This window comes from Hippichthys cyanospilos, chromosome 2, assembly GCF_059441005.1.
Source record: "Hippichthys cyanospilos isolate Australia breed blue-spotted pipefish chromosome 2, RoL_Hcya_1.0, whole genome shotgun sequence".
Lineage (NCBI taxonomy): Eukaryota > Metazoa > Chordata > Actinopteri > Syngnathiformes > Syngnathidae > Hippichthys > Hippichthys cyanospilos.
In genome coordinates this window covers 8,084,570-8,102,345 of record NC_142370.1, presented here as the reverse complement: position 1 = coordinate 8,102,345, position 17,776 = coordinate 8,084,570, and the positions used below count along the sequence as shown (strand labels likewise).

The 17,776-nt window shown below is 39.2% G+C and overlaps 1 protein-coding gene across 3 annotated transcripts in view; it reads right to left on the bottom strand.

Annotated features, from left to right (window-relative positions):
* Positions 1 to 12,603, bottom strand: part of LOC148427124 (voltage-dependent calcium channel subunit alpha-2/delta-3-like) — a 100,920-nt gene extending 88,317 nt beyond the window's left edge. For all 3 annotated transcript variants that reach the window (XM_088402264.1, XM_088402269.1, XM_088402278.1), the window contains exons 1-2: positions 12,211 to 12,603; positions 11,673 to 11,754 (exon numbers count right to left, since the gene is read on the bottom strand). In XM_088402264.1, the coding sequence (XP_088258390.1) occupies positions 11,673 to 11,754; positions 12,211 to 12,338 (210 nt within the window). In that variant the 5' untranslated portion in view covers positions 12,339 to 12,603. The remainder of the gene's footprint in view (positions 1 to 11,672; positions 11,755 to 12,210) is intronic.
* Positions 12,604 to 17,776: the final 5,173 nt, after the last annotated feature.

The following is a 17,776-nucleotide window of genomic DNA, read 5'->3' as shown; positions in this document are numbered from 1 at the left end:
TGTTCACTTTTTATCTGTATTTATTTTGGAAGATTTGGTCTTCCTTACAGCGCGCATGCTTTAATGACGTGCAACCGCATCGCTGCAGCCTGCGCCGCAAGTTTAAATATGTTGTTGACGTGAGACGTGAGCAAGCACAGGTGAAGGTCATCAGCAGGCGGGGCAGGCGCGCCACTCATCTGGAAGCTGTCTCGGCTGAGTAGTGATGTGCCAAAGAGGCGCAGTGCCATCGAGTCCAAATAAGAGCATTTGTGTTGGTGTGGATGACGACGCGGCACGCACATTGTGACCCCGCTGTGTGTGACGCCAGTGCAGAATTTTGTGCTGGGCCAGCACAACGAAGGTATACCAAGGTCTATGCACCGGGGCAGTCTTGTCCCAAGATCCCCTTCCATGTATTGTTTAGTGCCATTCCTGCATACTATCCATTATTAAAACAAAGTGATGGTGAGGGAAAAGGAAGGATTTTGAAACGTTGTCAAATATTTGGCTGAAGCACAATACAGCAAAGCTTTACATTTTCTCTTGAGGCTTTCAAATATGAAACGCCTTGTATTCTGTTTTTTGAATGCCTTTGATTAATAAAAGATTTTGACCAGCAAGGGGTTCTATTGTCTTTGAGGGTTAGGGTTTACGGTCAGGGGAGAAAAAGCAGCAAGTGTGAGCAGAAAATCGGTCTAAACCAGGGATCGGCAACCTCTATTACCGTATTTTCAGTACCATATTCCAAGGCGACGTCACTAAGATGCCGATATGCGATTGGCCGAATTCCCTCCAACAATGCCTCTCTCTCTCTTTCTCTTTGTTAATCACTCGCTCACTTGAGAATCTTGGGCGTGTTGGGCGTAAATATCTAATGTGAGTGCTTATGATATCATATTTTTTGTGTATTTTAGTGCTTAATTCAAACTTCAATTCGTCTAGCCTATGAACCAGCAAGTGATTGCCTACCTCAAGAAGCTTTATACGAAACATTTGTTCAGAAGATGCTTCAAAATGACCCAAAGTACTCAACTCACCCTCCATGAATTTTGGAAGGGGCACTTCGATATCTTTCAATGCCTGAAAATGATAAAAAAAAAAAACCTTGGAATGAGGTATAAGTAGTACTTACTATACTATTTTGTTGCCAATTTATAATTAGTAAATAAAATGTTGATGTTTTTACCTGGGGTTTTGCACGCGTTAGCTAATTAGCATAGGTTTCTATTGCCCACCATACAACGATTTCGCCTTACGATCCCAACTCTGAAACGGTTTAATATCGTGTAGTGGGGGTCCACTGTAATAGGTGCAGTCTCGATTTTGGGGTCTATTTCAATACTTAACCCGCACACCCACTATGTCAAAAGGCCCATGTTCAAATAAATGGTTGGCAATAAAAGAGAAAGTACCTCATGTTTTTTTTAATGGTTTATAGTTTCCAGCGTACATACTGCGTACATTATGTAATGTTCTCTGATTGGTATATAAATGCTAGCGTACGTACTGTGTGTTTTCCTTCAATTAAATCCCTGTATCTGGGAGAAATGGTCCAACAATCAGTCAAGTGGAGATTTTGGCATGCACGTGAGGTGCCCCTGATTGTAGGGCGCACGGTCGATTTATGTGAAAATTAAAGGCTTTTATTTGCGTCTTATGGTACGGAAAATAAGATACGCAAAAGCCATTTGACTGTCTCCTAGAAAAACAAAAAACACACGGAGACACAAAACATTTAGGAGTAGTATAACAATGCATAAATATATTAAAAACATAATAAAACTAATACAATTATTTTTTTTAAAAGGGGAAGTCTTCCCAAATATTTTCTTTACAAAAATAATATACAATAATATTTTCTTTACAATAATTTGCCTCTCGTTGTTCACTGAAAATGACCTCAAATTTGTTCAGAGCTCAGGTATACAACCAATCATGGCTCAGCTTGCCAAAGTCACAAGACCTAACTTAGAAAAGTGGTCGTTACCTGACCCCTAAGCAACTGTGATGTCATTTTCAATTGACACCAAGTGGCAAAACAAGAGGAGTCCACCTTTTTCACATTTCATTAACGACGTCAAGCCACCATACTCCTTACTTCTGCTTGACAAAGTTGACATTTCTCTCAACAGCCCTAAGTCCTGAAAATGTTTTCAAGAACCTCCAGGGTCCATTTTAACTGAGAGGAAACTCCCTAAAAACTTGAGTATGATGGATGTGGCAAGCAGCAAAGGACTGACAGTCCTTCACACAAACCTGCACAAATCAGTACTTCTAGTCCCTCCCATTTACTTAGCTGGACAAAGTTTACCGTGATTCTGGTGAAGCAAGAGTAAGCTATCTGTCATCATCACGAAGCTTGATGCGAGGGATCAAATGTGTTTGTGTGTGCATGTGCGTGTGTGTAATTGTATGATGTTTAATGACCTGCGCAACTGTATGATGACGTGCTCTTTATCTGATGGCCAACTGAAGCAGAGCTGCACCTGAGTTACCGATGCCAGATGACACAAAGGGTACACAGCTCTTGTATTTGCGTATTAGATGGTATTCAAGTAGGGCTGCATTAAAGGGACAATGTGTAAGATTTAGACAGTTTATCATTAATACATTAAATTATACATTTCAAAAACTTGCAAACAAATGTGTTAATAAGGACCAATAGTATGTTTTAAATATTCCTGCATGTGAACAAGTGAACGACTCTGACGCTGGTTCAGTCTGCTCGCTTCTTTTAATGAAAAAAGAAGTGATAGCTAATAAGGTGCTCGTGTTAGTCGACGTTGTACTGTACGTCCAGGCTGCTGACAACCAACTGACAACCAAATCCTAATAATCTTTCCAATATTTAAGTTAGCGTTTATAGGATGAACCCATATTTTGGGGGAAAAAAGTGTTTCCTATACCTGGGGAATAATGGTAGTCATTGGATGTTTTACATTTAAAAAAAAGGATATCTATAAATGATTATCAAAAACAATTAGCGGGTAATTGGATGATTCATTGTCGAATAATCGTTGCACCTCAGAAAAGATGCTCAGTAAAAATGTTCAAACGTGGATGAGAAGAACAAAAAAACCTCTTCCCAAACACAAATTAGCCAGAAAAATCAAACGCTTCGCATCAGCTTTGTGAGAGGAGCTGGCAATAAATCAAAGAGTCACACAGCACAACAAGACATCAAAAGAAATGTTCTTTTTTTTTTTTTTCCCGCTAAGCCCACAAATACAGCGTCAGCGTGTGTGATCTCAATACTTGAATGTGGTGGTCAAAAGGCCCTGCGCCCCGCCACTTGAGCCCTCTGCTGTAGAGGTGCTGCATTTGATTCACTGTGGCTTTTCACACAAACAAAGCACTCATTACATTATGTTGCAAAGCTGCCTTGTGCCAACATGAAATAGTCGCACTCCTTCCTGCTGACTTTGTAATTAACTCCACACGTGACATTGTGACATTGCTCCTCGTTCTTTGGGTGTCATTTACACGCACAAAATAAGTACAGTACGAGCAGTTAAACGTTAAAGATTTTAACTCATTTTTAATTATTACATTCGAACATACTTGCAAATTAGGGATATCCCGATGATGTTTTTTTCCACTCAAGTCAGAGTCAGTAACCTGATTTTGAGGATCTGCAGATACAGTCGTATCCAAACTGTCTTTCTTAAATGTTTTCTTTTTCAGCAAAAATGTACAAAAACCATTTACAGAACACGACTAATGCAGAAATGGTTTAACTAAGTATCCTATAACAAATCATGTTTTTTCCCTACTGGCTCTATGTGCTGTTTCTGTCTCTGTTACCATGTTGCGCACAGTACAATATATATATTTTTTTTTTCTTTTGGCAAAATCTGTGTACTTATTGCAAACAGGTTCTGCACATTCCAGCGTGGTCAAGGTGTCAAACAGAAATCAATGCAAACACAACAATAAAACGTCAAAAATATGGATGTTTTGCTATAAATATTGGCATGAAGTAGACCAAATGCTAAAACAATATGTTTTTTTGTTTGCTAGTCCATACCTAATGGCATTATGGAACCAAATTTTATGTTCTTAGCATTTAGCCTACAAGTACATTTTCAATGTACAGTGGACCCACAGGTTACGGCGTCCCTGGCTTATGATTTTTTTTCACGTTACGATCTGGAATACTGAGTTTTTTTCGTCTCCGATTGAAGGCATTTATCTCGCTTTACGATTTTAAGTAACAACTGTCATGACCTATGGGGTTGTTTGTGTTTGTTGTTTTGCCTCCCTCTGGAGGCGTTTTTAGGTAATTGCTCTTATTTTCTGTTGGCGTCAAATTGCCTCCGCTGCAACACGTCATTACAATGCTCTTCTGCTATTGGTCGGCGTCTCGACTCCCTAAGATTCTGGTCTTCTATTGGTCGGTGTCCCTGAAACGTTAAGATGCTGGTCGGCCTCACTCGTTTCAAAATATGGGAATGATAAAGCTTTGTTCTATTGTGAGTGGTTGCCATATTTACAGTGGATTTTAGAGCTTAATTCAAACTTGAATTGGTTAGCCATGAGTCCCAAGATTGCTAGTTATGTTAAAGAGAGAAGTAAAAAGATGATTGAGACGGAAACAAAGCTGGAGATCATCAAAAAATACAAAGAAAGCTAAACTAGCCTAGCCTAGCCTACCCTTAATAGGGACTAAGGCCATAACAAGCGTCACTCAAAGGTAAATAAATCCTTAAGATATGTTTTATTTATGATGTTATTTAATAGTATACATGTATATTATCTATAAGTACCACTTACTATACAATTTTGATACCAATTTTTAATATGTATGTACGTACCTTACGAGCCCAACCGCGAAACGGATTAATCTAGTCAACCGGGGTCCCACTGTATCTAGGAGTACATATTTGCAAATAGAATCAAATTAATTTGAAGATGTTTACTCCACATTATCAGGTCCATGCTTCCGGTGAGGAGAACAAGTGAGCGTGGAGAAAAGAAGTAAGGAGAGGGTTGGGAGGGGGGAGCTTTCGGGAAAGACAGGCAATAATCAGTACACACCCCTACACACACCTTCACCTCATCTCATCGTCAGTCACGCTGAACACAACCTGACAGCTAGTCAATTTCCCCAAAACTTAATCTAATCTGTGTCTGTCTCCCCTGTACTGGCACACGGAGTAACAGTAGAACGCCTCAAACGTCACCCATCATCGGCAGCAGATTGGCACCATCGCACATCCCACTCTTGCACTAAGTCATCTCACGCTAAAGAAGGCACGGAGCAAAAGGTAAAACAAAAAACAAATATACTTCATACCCATGGAGGTGTAAAAACGCACTGCATCACACTAAGAGGTCTTTCATACATTTTGCTGCACACCGGCATAATATGAGGCTGCTTTCACACAAACTTGGAGCAATTAGTCAGCATTTTTCACACGTGAACATCTGAAGTGTTGCTTCATTAAAGCTCTGCTGGAATGGAGAAAGAACCTGAAAAACATCTCTCATTGGAAGGCAGTACTTTTCCATACATACTGTTAAACCCATATTACACTGAACAAAATGTTCACTCCCTTCCGAGCTTGAACAAAACCTTTATTATCATTATTATTATTATTATTATTATTATTATTATTATTATTATTATTATTATTATTATTATTATTATTATTATTATTTATTGTGAGCTTCCTTAATGTTATGGAAAAAACAATTAGCACTATCTCTCAAAGAACAAACAGGGTCTTCATTGTCATAGAGCATGCCAATATGCTCTTGCGTAAAAAGTGGAGCATCTTGAATTTCGTGCAGTTGCAAGCCGTCTTTAGCGTGTTTGGGAATTTGAGACAGAAACACGAAACAAGGAGTCACTTGAATTGGATGAAAAGCAAATCAGCTGTTTTCACCCCCACAATGCAAAACGCCTGTTTTTAACTGCACAACAACTAAAAAAATACCATTCCACAAAGACTCCACCTGTGCGCCACCACGCTTTGCGCTAGACTCGCACGATCATGGAAATACGGTCCAAGAGTTTAACATAAATGACATAAAATCTGACAAAGAAGACATTAACGCATAATTTTTCACAATGGTCATGCTAATTCCAGCTAGTTACGTTTCCATGGAAAATCATAAATATGTAATGCAACACTTTCCCACAATTTTTAATAGTTAACTAAGCTGATAACATGCACTATCATTTCCACCTTAACCAGTATACTTCGCTCCATAAAACACGATTTGATGCAGATTTCGATTGGTGGGGTGTGAAATGATTTGAGGAAGACTCAGTGGGATAGCAGTTTGATTCGATATGATACGGCTCAGTTCCAGAGGGTATGATGAAATGACTTCTTTTGTCGTTTTTTAAAAATCACACGTGCAATGTATGTGATTGTATGACAATAAAACATGGCGCCAAACTGCAAAATAAAGGTTGCCGTACCAAATACTGTAATGTAGGGACACGAACATCTTGGAACACTTTTAATTTTAAGTTCCTCCTTGTAAAGCATGTCACTACAATGGTGACTTGGCTTTCTACTCCAAAATTGTTCCTCCCTACCTGAGTGAGGTGCAAGTCGTTTGGAACTAAAAAAAAACAACAACAAAAACAACTTAATAACTCTGACATTTTGCTGTCCAACGCCTGCTGCTAGTGTTTAGCGCAACCTCTAGCATAAATTAGCGCTCACTTTGAAGCTGACAAATTGCATCTTCTGTAGGTGTGACCTCACTTGGTCTCATTCGAAAAAAAATATGAGAGCTGCTCAAATTTAAAAAAAAAATCTTTTAAAAAGTTGATTGTCAAAAAAAATACCAAATTTGGTCACTCATTACAAATTAGGCTCATGAAAGCACTATTTGCAGTGTTTCTTTAACACTATTTATGAAATTCTGATGATGACAAATTCTTTTCTCATAAGCTCCACGATTCACCTGGTCACAAATTCTGACTTCAAAAAAAGGTTAGTGGTTTTCTGGTCATTTTGATGTTTTCCAATGCAGCACTTTGCGGACAAGCCAAGTTTCCAAACAACATGCGATCCATGTTGCCTCCCATTTGCCAATCATGTGCATCGTGCAGACACGTCAGACATGCCATTGGATCACAACATGAAGCTGAACAGGATGAGTGAGCGCATACACACGCGCCAAACCATACTCACATTCTCTTCTTCTTCAGCCTTCAGGCAAATGGATTTGTGCATAGGCGTCACACATCATTACACCTCCTCATCGTGCCCTTGCCTTTTTCCCTCTCATGCGCCTCTGAGTGTGTGTGACAAAAGTGATGTGACGATCACAGGTTGGCTATGCTTTATGTCCATATGCCACCTCTCACACAATAATGCACAAATGCCATTAGAAATCACTGAATTGAGTATCAAAATTGACAGTGGCTTCGAAAAGCCAATGGTAAGTCTTACTTTTAGAATAAGTTTTGATTTACTCATGAATGCAACAAGATGTGCAAGCAGAATTTTTAAACTCAATACAGGGACTGGTGACATCAATTAGGTTTTAGATTAGGAAAAATGTTGATCGGTCTGTGGGTTGAAATGGCTTGATCTCTTTGACATTGCAATGTTAATGGTGAAACAAAAACAAAAAAATTTAGGAAGAACACTATATTTATTCTTACTGTCTGGTTAACATAACATACTATTTATCTTGTTTATGATAGCTATACAAGTCCTCTCTCAATCCAAATGTTTAATACCACTTTTTTCCAGACTGATATGAGTACAATTGTTCAACTCTCAAGTAGTCACCAAGACCGATACTAGTCATTTTGAAAAAAAATAATAATAATTAATTAAAAATTTGAGTTTCTGAGGAATATTGTCAGAGACACAACTCATTCCGGTCTTCATTCGGTAAAGCGAGACAAACACACTCAGGAACAACTTTTTCTCCAGAGCTATTAAAAACAAAACAAGAACACAATGGAAGTAATGATTGTACTAAGGTGAAACTATGTTTTATATTCTATTTATTGTTCATAGTGTTATGTCATAATCGGTCATTTCAAACCAAATTTATTCCGATTTTTGCAGATTTTTCAAAATGGGTCTGAATTGATAGCTAGCATGGTATACATTGGGAATCAGGTTAGAAACTCAACGCCATGTCACACTGGTAAATAATATATTAGGGTGAGAAATGCAGAGGCTTTTGTCATGCAAACGTGTGAAACATTGCCCTCCGATGGTAGGATGCCAAAATGCTTGATTTGATATGTAGTGTGGCCAGCTTTTTAAATGTTATAATCGCAGAAGATCAGCTTAATTAATCGTGGCAGCCAATATCGTGATTGCGATTAAAATTAGATTAATTGTGCATTCTATTCTATTCTGTTCTATTGTATTCTAAAGAAAGCCCTATATACAGTATTCCAATATAGAAATTGCCTGAAAGTTTCATGAAATTAATGGCAACCTTTTTTTTTTTTTTTAATCTTCTAATTTGCAATTTCTTGTTTATGATCATAAAACAGTTCGGTGCTAGAATCATATGTCATTGCAATTATTGATACCATAAGATAATGCCAATATACTTGGTATCAGTACCAGCCCATTCCCTGTGTGTACCAATACTTTTGTCCACATTTTATGTATTCAGCCAACAAAATCCCTCAGCCATTAAAAAACTGCTGCATTCTAGAGTGGTAATTTGAAATGTACCTTTCATCACTAGGGGGCTTGAAATTATTGCACTGTGGAAAACTGTCCCACTATTGTGATTGGAGGAAGCTATAATGTCAGTGAGCTGAAAACTAGTAGCACCGCCATCATGCACAAACACGCACACAGTCAAGGCGAGAGACAACTTGTTCAATGATACATGAAATTAAAGAATTCAGCAGAATAGCAGCGAGGAGGGAAAATACACTGAGCTCATTGTGACAATCAGTGGATGACGTTTAATGCTTCACAAGTCTGTAAGCTGCCGTTTGACTGCAACACACTCCATGCTGTCTTTAAAAAAAAAGTTATTGATCAGGGTTTGCTTGCACAGGAACACACACACATATTCCGTTATTGAAATAACCTTGAAATTAGATCTGTGAGATAGATTCAGGAAGTGGGGAGAGGGAGGACAAATAAGGACAGCGGGTGAAAGGGGAGACGGTGGTTTCATGATTCAGTGCTTTTTCAGATGCGTCAAAATATGTAACGCGGATTGAGCTCAAAAGAAACTTACAAATTGTCAAGTCACAATGAGTTTGCAACGGAAAATGTGTTTGTCTTAACTCGCTTCTCAACTATTTTTTGCAAAGACCCCCCCAAGGAAAGGGAAAATATTTTGAGCAACCCGACCCACTTTCTGTGCTGATTTTATATGAGATCATTATGTATGAAAATTGTACACCATAACTTGTATCTTTGTTGACAAGTTACTGCTTATTCTGAATCTGAAAAAAAAAGCTTACAGTACATCAAAGTAGCTGAAATAAAAAAAACATGTCAATTAACGATGAATGTAAATTAACCTGGAGCAGTTCCACCAATACCACCAACATTTAACCCGAAGAAAATAATATATAACATTGTGCTATTTTTTCTGAATTACATCAATTATTAATGTGATTTAGAAAAAAAATGTTGGCAGCAATTGAAAAAGTTTAGAACCCCACACAGCCTTTGACAAAGACAGTGACACTGCACCACCTGGTGCTGTAGATGTGTAATCACACTGCACAGTCCAAAAGCACATCCCATTTCCCTACGTGCCCCACTATAGACCCTTTCACACCGTAGTAACTCTTCCGCTGTATCCTGGTAGCTAGAGTCCCCCTTTTCGTTCACACCTAAAGATCGTTCCGAGTCTGAAGGGTTCCCCTAAGCGTCTACCAATTTGAATAAAACACCCAGTCCGCTGTCCCTTGGTGTGAACCCAAACTCATAGGCCGCAGACCAGGAACTTCTGAGCCAGAAACCCCATGAACTCAAGAGTTCCTGGATAGTTTGGTGCGAAAGGGGCTTATTTGAGGAGGACTGATTTAACTGAATATATTTTGTTTCCAATCTTGGCCAGGTCTAGATTGGAAAAGAGGTTTATGCAGGACAATTAATTAACAGTCTTGAAATGTAAGCTTCAAGTAAAAGCCTTATCCCATTTCCACTAATGGGAAGAGAAACTTTCTCCCTGAGATGAAAAAAAGCGAGTGGATTTTTACAAATAGTTTTATAGAACATATTATGGTAAAGACTCTTGAGGAGACTGACTGTCCCTTTAAATCACTCTGCTTCACTAGCCATATAAAAGATGTCATGTGGACATAGTTAGGTACAAAAAGAAACACATTTCGATGCATTTTTTTCTGTCCTGTACATTGCAGAGCTAGTAAATCGAGAGTGAATCAGAAAATCCTCAATATCAGGTGACTCAGACTTGGTTGCTCATCAGCGTTCCACACCTTATGTGGCGTGAAAGCCAGCCGTACACAACACAAAATGCGCACATCAGACAAGGCTCAACGTGTGGTGGAAAGGTGAGCAACACTCAACGCTCCCCGCAATGCAATAAGGTGAAACACCCCCAGCTGATGTTCGCAGCAACAAGGTCTGCGGTCTCTTCTCCGCTCAGTTAACCCTGTGGCCCTCATTTGCATTTTCTAAGGAGGTCGTCACTCTGTGTGGAGGGTTATCTCCTCTTCGGAGGCGGCAAAAGATGAGAAGGGGGAAGAGTTTTTCTCCCGTCAAAAAAGATAACGCCTTGACTCAGGCTTATCAGCGGATGAAGAAATCCACGCCTGAGGCGTACAGTGTATATGTGTGATTGTGTGTGCGAATATGCGGTGTGTGGTCGTGTTCACACACATTAACCGCAGAGACACGGCACAGCGGATCTGAACTAACGACCTGGACAGCTGATCTAGCCACCTGTATGCTTTCAACAGCTTTAGTCCTCCTTTCATGGCCTGACCCTTTTAGGGGAGAATTTGCATGTCACCATTTTCACACCTGAAAACGTCAAAATGCAGAGGGAGACTGATGTGAATAAATGACAACATATCAAATTAGTGTCATGTCTACATGTCAGCACACAGATTTTTTAATGACGTAGCCCTGTGAAATATTATTCAGCCTAGTACTTCCTAACCCAGCGTAAATAGTTAACTAAAATAGAGTATTGTTCCACTGATCTATTAATCTTTGGATCTACATTTGTAGTGGATATTGTATTCAAAAACTCCAGAAGATAGCTTGTGCAACAAGATCTATTTGAATGTTGACTTGTCTGATGGCAAATTGCATCGCAAGTGACAATGCGCATCCATGTCAAACGTAACAAATTGAAGACTTCCAATGCTTTGCAAATGATTCACTTAAACACATTTTACCAATAATTTGCTACATGTTCCAATTCATTTGCTCTGAAAAGAAAACTACACTGTTGATGCCACAGCATTAAAAAAAAGCATTACGTTAGGTTTTCTGATACCTGCAAAAACCCTGTTCAAATCTCACATAACACCTGAAATGCCTTCACGTACCCCCACTTGAGAACCACTGGTTAACTTTTTTCACATTGCTGAAAATGTGTTAAATGGACTCAAAATGACTGCTCAAAAGCCCTTCCAATTGCAGCACTTTACAGTTTGCATTACAATAATAATATGAAAACTTCAAAGTTCTTAAATAGAAATTTGTGTTCAGTGAATGTACAGTATATGTAAGTGTATGAAGCCAACTAACCTTCTGCAGCAGCTGGGAGCCTGAGTACTTTGCAGAGATCGACTTCATCTCCCCACCAAAGGCTGAAGCCCACAGCTTCACTCTGCAGGGTAAAACAAATTATTACAAACTATGTCACACAGACGTAATGTTGCAATTCAATATTGAGCTGATATAGTCAAAAAGATTCTCGGCTGTAGTGCATTTTAATCAAAGTAACAAACCCAACAAACCTTTATTTAAAGGTTTGATTGATTCAAAATTATTCCTGTGCTAAATGTACAGACAATGATAATGCATTCCCACTTTGAATGCGTTTTAATGCAAACTTAGAAGCAAAAATTACATCAACCAGACAGTAAGCCTGCATTCCTAGTCGTTATGAGCTACCCTTTTCAAATAGTGTTTTTTTTTTTTTTTTTTTTTTTTTTTTTTGCCGAGCCCCTACTTTGCAAATGTTTTCTCAATGCTGTCACTACGAGACCAAATGAATAGATACGAAACTGCCAATTTTCTATTAATGACACACCGAAGGAACATTCAGAAAGCATTTACTCACACTGAAGGAGGGATGCTTTGGTGGGAGCCTCCGACCTCACTTATACCGCAACTCAGACTTGAAGAAAGTAATAAAAAACACGCACTCCACGCACGGACCTTGTCCCGATCCAGCCGCATTTTAGTCATCTCCGACGCACGCCCCTTGCTGGATTTACGCAGCCCCACCGTATCCCCCTCCAGAGAATTAAAAAAATGAAAAAGCGTGGATGGGGAGAGAATCGGAAAATCAGCCGAGGAGCCCGGCTGATAGATGCATGCTGTGCAATTTGTCGAAAGTGCGGCGCCACTTCTGGCACACTTTCCGGTGAAAGTCGCGCTTGACTTCTCCGGGAGGAAAAGTCCACTACCTCTGGCAGATCCTGACAACGGAGGAGAGCAGAGAGGAGAGGAGAATCAGGTGGTCGCTCTGTTCTCTTTTCCCCACGCTTGCTCGCTCTCTCTGTCTCTTCTCTCTCTCTCTCTCTCTCTCTCTCTCTCTCTCTCTCTCTCTCTCTCTCTCTCTCTCTCTCTCTCTCTCTCTCTCTCTCTCTCTCTCACACACACACACACACACACACACACTCGGTATCTGAGGATTGGCTACAGACAATGCTGTTGTTGAATTACGCCATACTTCTGACCCAAGCACACACTCGTATCCCTCCACCCCCTTGCACACACACTCACTCGCACAAACACACACACACAAGCTTTATTACAGGCCTTTAATAGCTGTCCTTTAGCTTTCATGTCACATCAAGTCATGCACTATATGGCCAGTTCACTGAAGCAGATTACTGCCAAAGTGCTGATGAAAAAAAAAGTGGAGTGGGTGCTTACAAAAGGATGGAGTGTTTCGCCTTCTTGGTAGCTTCTTGGTAGATGGCTGACGACATATCATTTGTGTCGCATCCCACATGCGAGCATATGGCTGGTGAAAGTTGATGAGAGGCCTTCAGGCGACCCATGCCGTGTGACAGCTCGCATTTTTCTTGGAGCTGCGAATATTTTTCCAATGGGATCAACAGCATTGAATAACTAGCTGTATATCTGCACATGGGTGCCCTATATATTTCACGCGGGCAGCGTGGCTTATCGGGGTGATGGATGGAAAATTTACACTCACGCACGCTTTGTTGGAGTCGTGCACTACCTGCACAATATCATAAATTTTGTGAGATCATAATGGTTTTGGCCTTTGATATTCTTGTCTCCTTCTTTGCACTTATAAAATGAATATATTATGTTCATTATAAGTATTTTTTTTTCTCTACCATAAGTGACGAGAATCACTGACTTGGGTAAGTTTAGCCTACACCAATGCGTGAAAAATACTACTTTGAATTGACTTAAAGTGTAACCCAGATGTAAATCAGAAAGTAGTAGTAGTATTTCTAGGCATATTTTTTTCAACAAATACTTAACAAAGACCCTGGACCATCAAAATTGTGTCATTATTGACAATGTGAAAGTGTATAACGCTTAACGGAATGAAGGCATAAAATGTTGGGCAAAAGAGTCACTATAACAATTTAGCAATGTGTTGCTTTGTGTTCCAATTGATTTGCTCTCAACTCGAAAAGAAAATCTCCACTGAGGCTGACCTGGCATTAAAAAGAATTCAATTAGACTTTCTGACAACTGCAGAAGCCCTGTAAAAATCTCATGTTCCCCTTGAAGTACCTTCACATCCCCCGATTTGAGAACCAATGACATACGGCAAAGCTATAGTAAAAGGTTGCTTTATATAGAAGTGCAATTCTCTTCATTGTATGCTATGTTTGTTGTCAAAATACATCTGTAAATGTCCAAAAACAACATGAAGCTTCTTTTCTTTTCTTCTTAACTCTCAGTATGATGCAACATCTTTTATGCTACTAGCACAACAGCCATTGGTTGCTCCCGCTTCTGTCACCGGATGTTAAGCATATCCAAGGAAGAAGCCATTTTTTTGTCTGAAAATCTCTCCTTTGTTTGCTCCCACTTCTACTTCTGTTGTTGCTTGTTTTTTTCCAGCTCCTCATTTGCATCAAGGTCAACTTGGATAAAACAAAAATTCCACAGGGGACAGATGCCTTGATAGAACTTGATATGCTCGTCCTCTGGTGCCGTACACAACTTTACTCGGCTTTTCATGTCAAAACATATTCAGTAAATTCTATTTAAAAAAAAGTAAAATCATTTTAAAGTAATTACGCCTTACTGTTTTATTCATCAGAGGTATTGCATTGAGCTTACTGGTCATTTGCGTTCATGAGGTCGTTTATGTGGTCAATAGTGTCCTCAATCTCATCCGCTTGAGAAATCAATCAGGGCAACATTTATTGGCCTTTACTTCTGAAATGGATCATGATCTTGAACCGAGCTTTAGATCTCCGATCTTGGCAAAAACACCAAGGAAATCTGTGGCAACGACTTGTTTTTTTAACAACCAAGGTTAATTGAATCTTTTGGGCAATTGACAGAGTAGCTGTCAATATCAAGCACAGTTATCATGGATTCCTCGACTTCTCATGTCTTAGAGCAGATTTTTCATTCCTTACTCTGGAACGTGACGGGCTCTCAGGTTTTATCTTAAAACTAGCACCTGCATGGGTGCAGCGGTTCTCAAATGGGTAAAAAGTACCCCTAGAGATATGTGATGGTAATTCAGGGGTTTGATTTTAAAAATGCTTCTGCATGCGACGGTAAATCAAAGGTGGGACTTTTCATGCACTTTTTAGTGCAATATAAACGCAATTTAACACCACATTTGTCTGGAAATGCAAAAGTTTGATGTCAATGGCAGGAACAGTACAAATTTCTTTTCAAATTAAAATGAATTAAATGGAACATTTGCACTCAATTTGTTGTGTGTGTTGTTGTTGTGTGTGTGCACACAAGGGGGAAAACAACCATTCACGCACCCAATCACACCTAAGGACAAATTAAAATGTCAAATACACATACCATACATCTTTTTGGAAAGTGGCAGAAAGCGGGAGTTTTCTGCAATAATTTGTTTTTTAAATGAGTTGATGAGCAACTGTTTTAAGTAAGACAACGTAAACATCTCTCATTGTCAGTCAGTATGACGGTGACTCTCAGGTGCCACAGGAAGTAAACAGAACTAAGTCTTTTGAGTCTTTTTTTTTTTTTTTTACGCTCCATAACAATTAAATGAACACAAACTTTGACTGCCTTAATAAAAACTACAAAGAAAATTGATTAAGTGCAGCTTTTAGAAATGTCATCAAGGGCAACTGTTTCTCATCAAAGACTTTCTGAACAATCGCTTCTTTGCTCTATGGTTAAGAGAGCTCTTGTGTACAGGGGGAAAAAACGCCAAGTGCAATGGAACATAAGACAATTTTATGTAAATCTTTTAATCTTACATACTGGTCCTTGAGGTTGCATGCTCATTGACAGAACTCATATGAGAGACAGACATAATGTTTACAGCATGGAGATTGCAAGAGAGTGACTCATCAGAGGACACCTGCAGGCTGGCAAGCTTGATAAGAAAGAAGAAATGGGGAGTCAAATCTCAACGGCACACAAGAATAAATACAAGGCTTGCCTAAAGCAAAGCAAAGTACAGCTGGACACTTAACTGGCATCCAGGGGAAAATAATGAGGAATATTTTGTTAAAAAGAAATATTTCAAGCATATCACGTTTGGCTCGATTATGCCTTCATCTACTTTAATAGACACGTTCCGTAGTATGGCATTGACTTCAGTTTTCACAGGAAAGCAAACTAAAGTTGATAAAGCAATACAAATTAACAGCTTTTATTTCCATTTTTTCAGTTGACTTTATATGAAATTCTACTGACCATGGAAACACTCTGGACTTTTTATTTTGTTTGAAATGTGTTTATTCGCAACTCTTTAAGATACGCTGATGCACCTGGAAGCTCCCTGAACTTTTACTTCCAATTTTATGACAAAGAAGGAGATTGTCTCAAATGTATGTAAAAATGAGCAAACAAAAAAACCACATAAATAACAGTAAGTATTTTGCAAATCTAAAATATCATTCAATAAAAATAGGCTTGAAAAGCTTTTCAACAAAGAGTATTTTATGCTAATATTTAATATAAAAATTAATAAGTGAAACTTGGTTCCAAATATTGGTTACGATCCTCCTTGACAAATAACAATCGATATCGGCCCTGAAAAAAATACATATCGGTCACATATCGGTCTATCTCTGCAGTAAGTATACTGAGCTTTCTCCACCAATCTCAATTGCTTTACTGGCACAAAAATTATGAATCTATTGAGAGCTTTGCCAGAATGGCAAAACAATCCACTAGATGTCGCTATTTAATCACGATTGAAACCCCAAAGCTGTCCATGACAACGCTCAGTGCCAGCCCAAGATTTTTATGCTCACATCTACTGTTTGTGCAAATCAAATTCAGGTGACGCAAACGGTCTAGAGATCAAACCTTCAACCGACAGAAAAAAGCATTTACAAAAGCTAACATTTATAAAATCCTAAAAGACACTGCGTTACTTTGAATATTTATGTAAAAATACACTTGCCAGGAGAGCTTCCATTGAGTGAAATGTCAAACAGCACACGTACTTCCGCCATACTTATCTGCCTTTTCGTTCGTTTCTTTCCATTGCAATTTGCAATTGCAAGCAACGTTGAGGTGCATACTGCCACCTACTGTACAAGGGTGGAGATAATGTCCCCACCTTTTCACCAATTTTCCAGCCTTTAAACGTTTCTTCACCTTTACCAGGTGACGCCACCAAGTCGAGAGATGAAAGGGTGCTTTTTTTCCCAACATTTGGTAAGCATGTTTCACCTCCTCATTATTTTTGCTACACTTGTTTTCCCGCCTTCCACATTCATCCGTTTAGTTCAGATGTGAATCTTGAGTGTGATTCTTTCTTAATTTAATTTTACAAGACCTACAAAAATGTTTATATTCGGGATGTGGAGCAGCATATGTGGAACACCATGATCCATCCATGCAATTTAAATTCTGCACTGGCCCACGGGCTTGTTGGTTAGCACCTCATTTGCAATAATAACATGCCTAAGGGCTCAAATTAAGCCCTCTATGCTGCCTATGCCCCATTAGTGATTGTCTGGCAAGATCCAATTAAAAGATGACTCAAGCGGACATTAAAGGGGAAGCCATGTCAAAAATTCCTTTTTGACAAGTGCTCCTAAGTGCTCAGGTAATGGCCAGTCATGGTCATGTGATGTTTGTAAAATGAACTATGATTGGTTCATTCATGAGCTCTGCACAATCCATCCATCCATTTTCTAGAGCCACTTATCCTCACAAAGGTCGCAGGTTTGTTGTCACCGATCCGAGCTGACTTCGGGTGGTAGGCGGGGGACGCCCTCAACTGATGCCAGCCCATTGTAAGCCACGCATGGACAAACAACCATTCATGCACTCAATCACACCTTAAGACAATTTAGTGTGCACAGGAAGACCAGAGCGAGGCGGATTTGAACACCTGAATTATGGGGTGGACGTGCTAACCACCGTTCCACCGAGTCACGCAAGTCTCCATATGTTACGCTTTTTTAAATTTTATTTTATTTTTTGTAGCTGAGCCAGAACTCAAATAC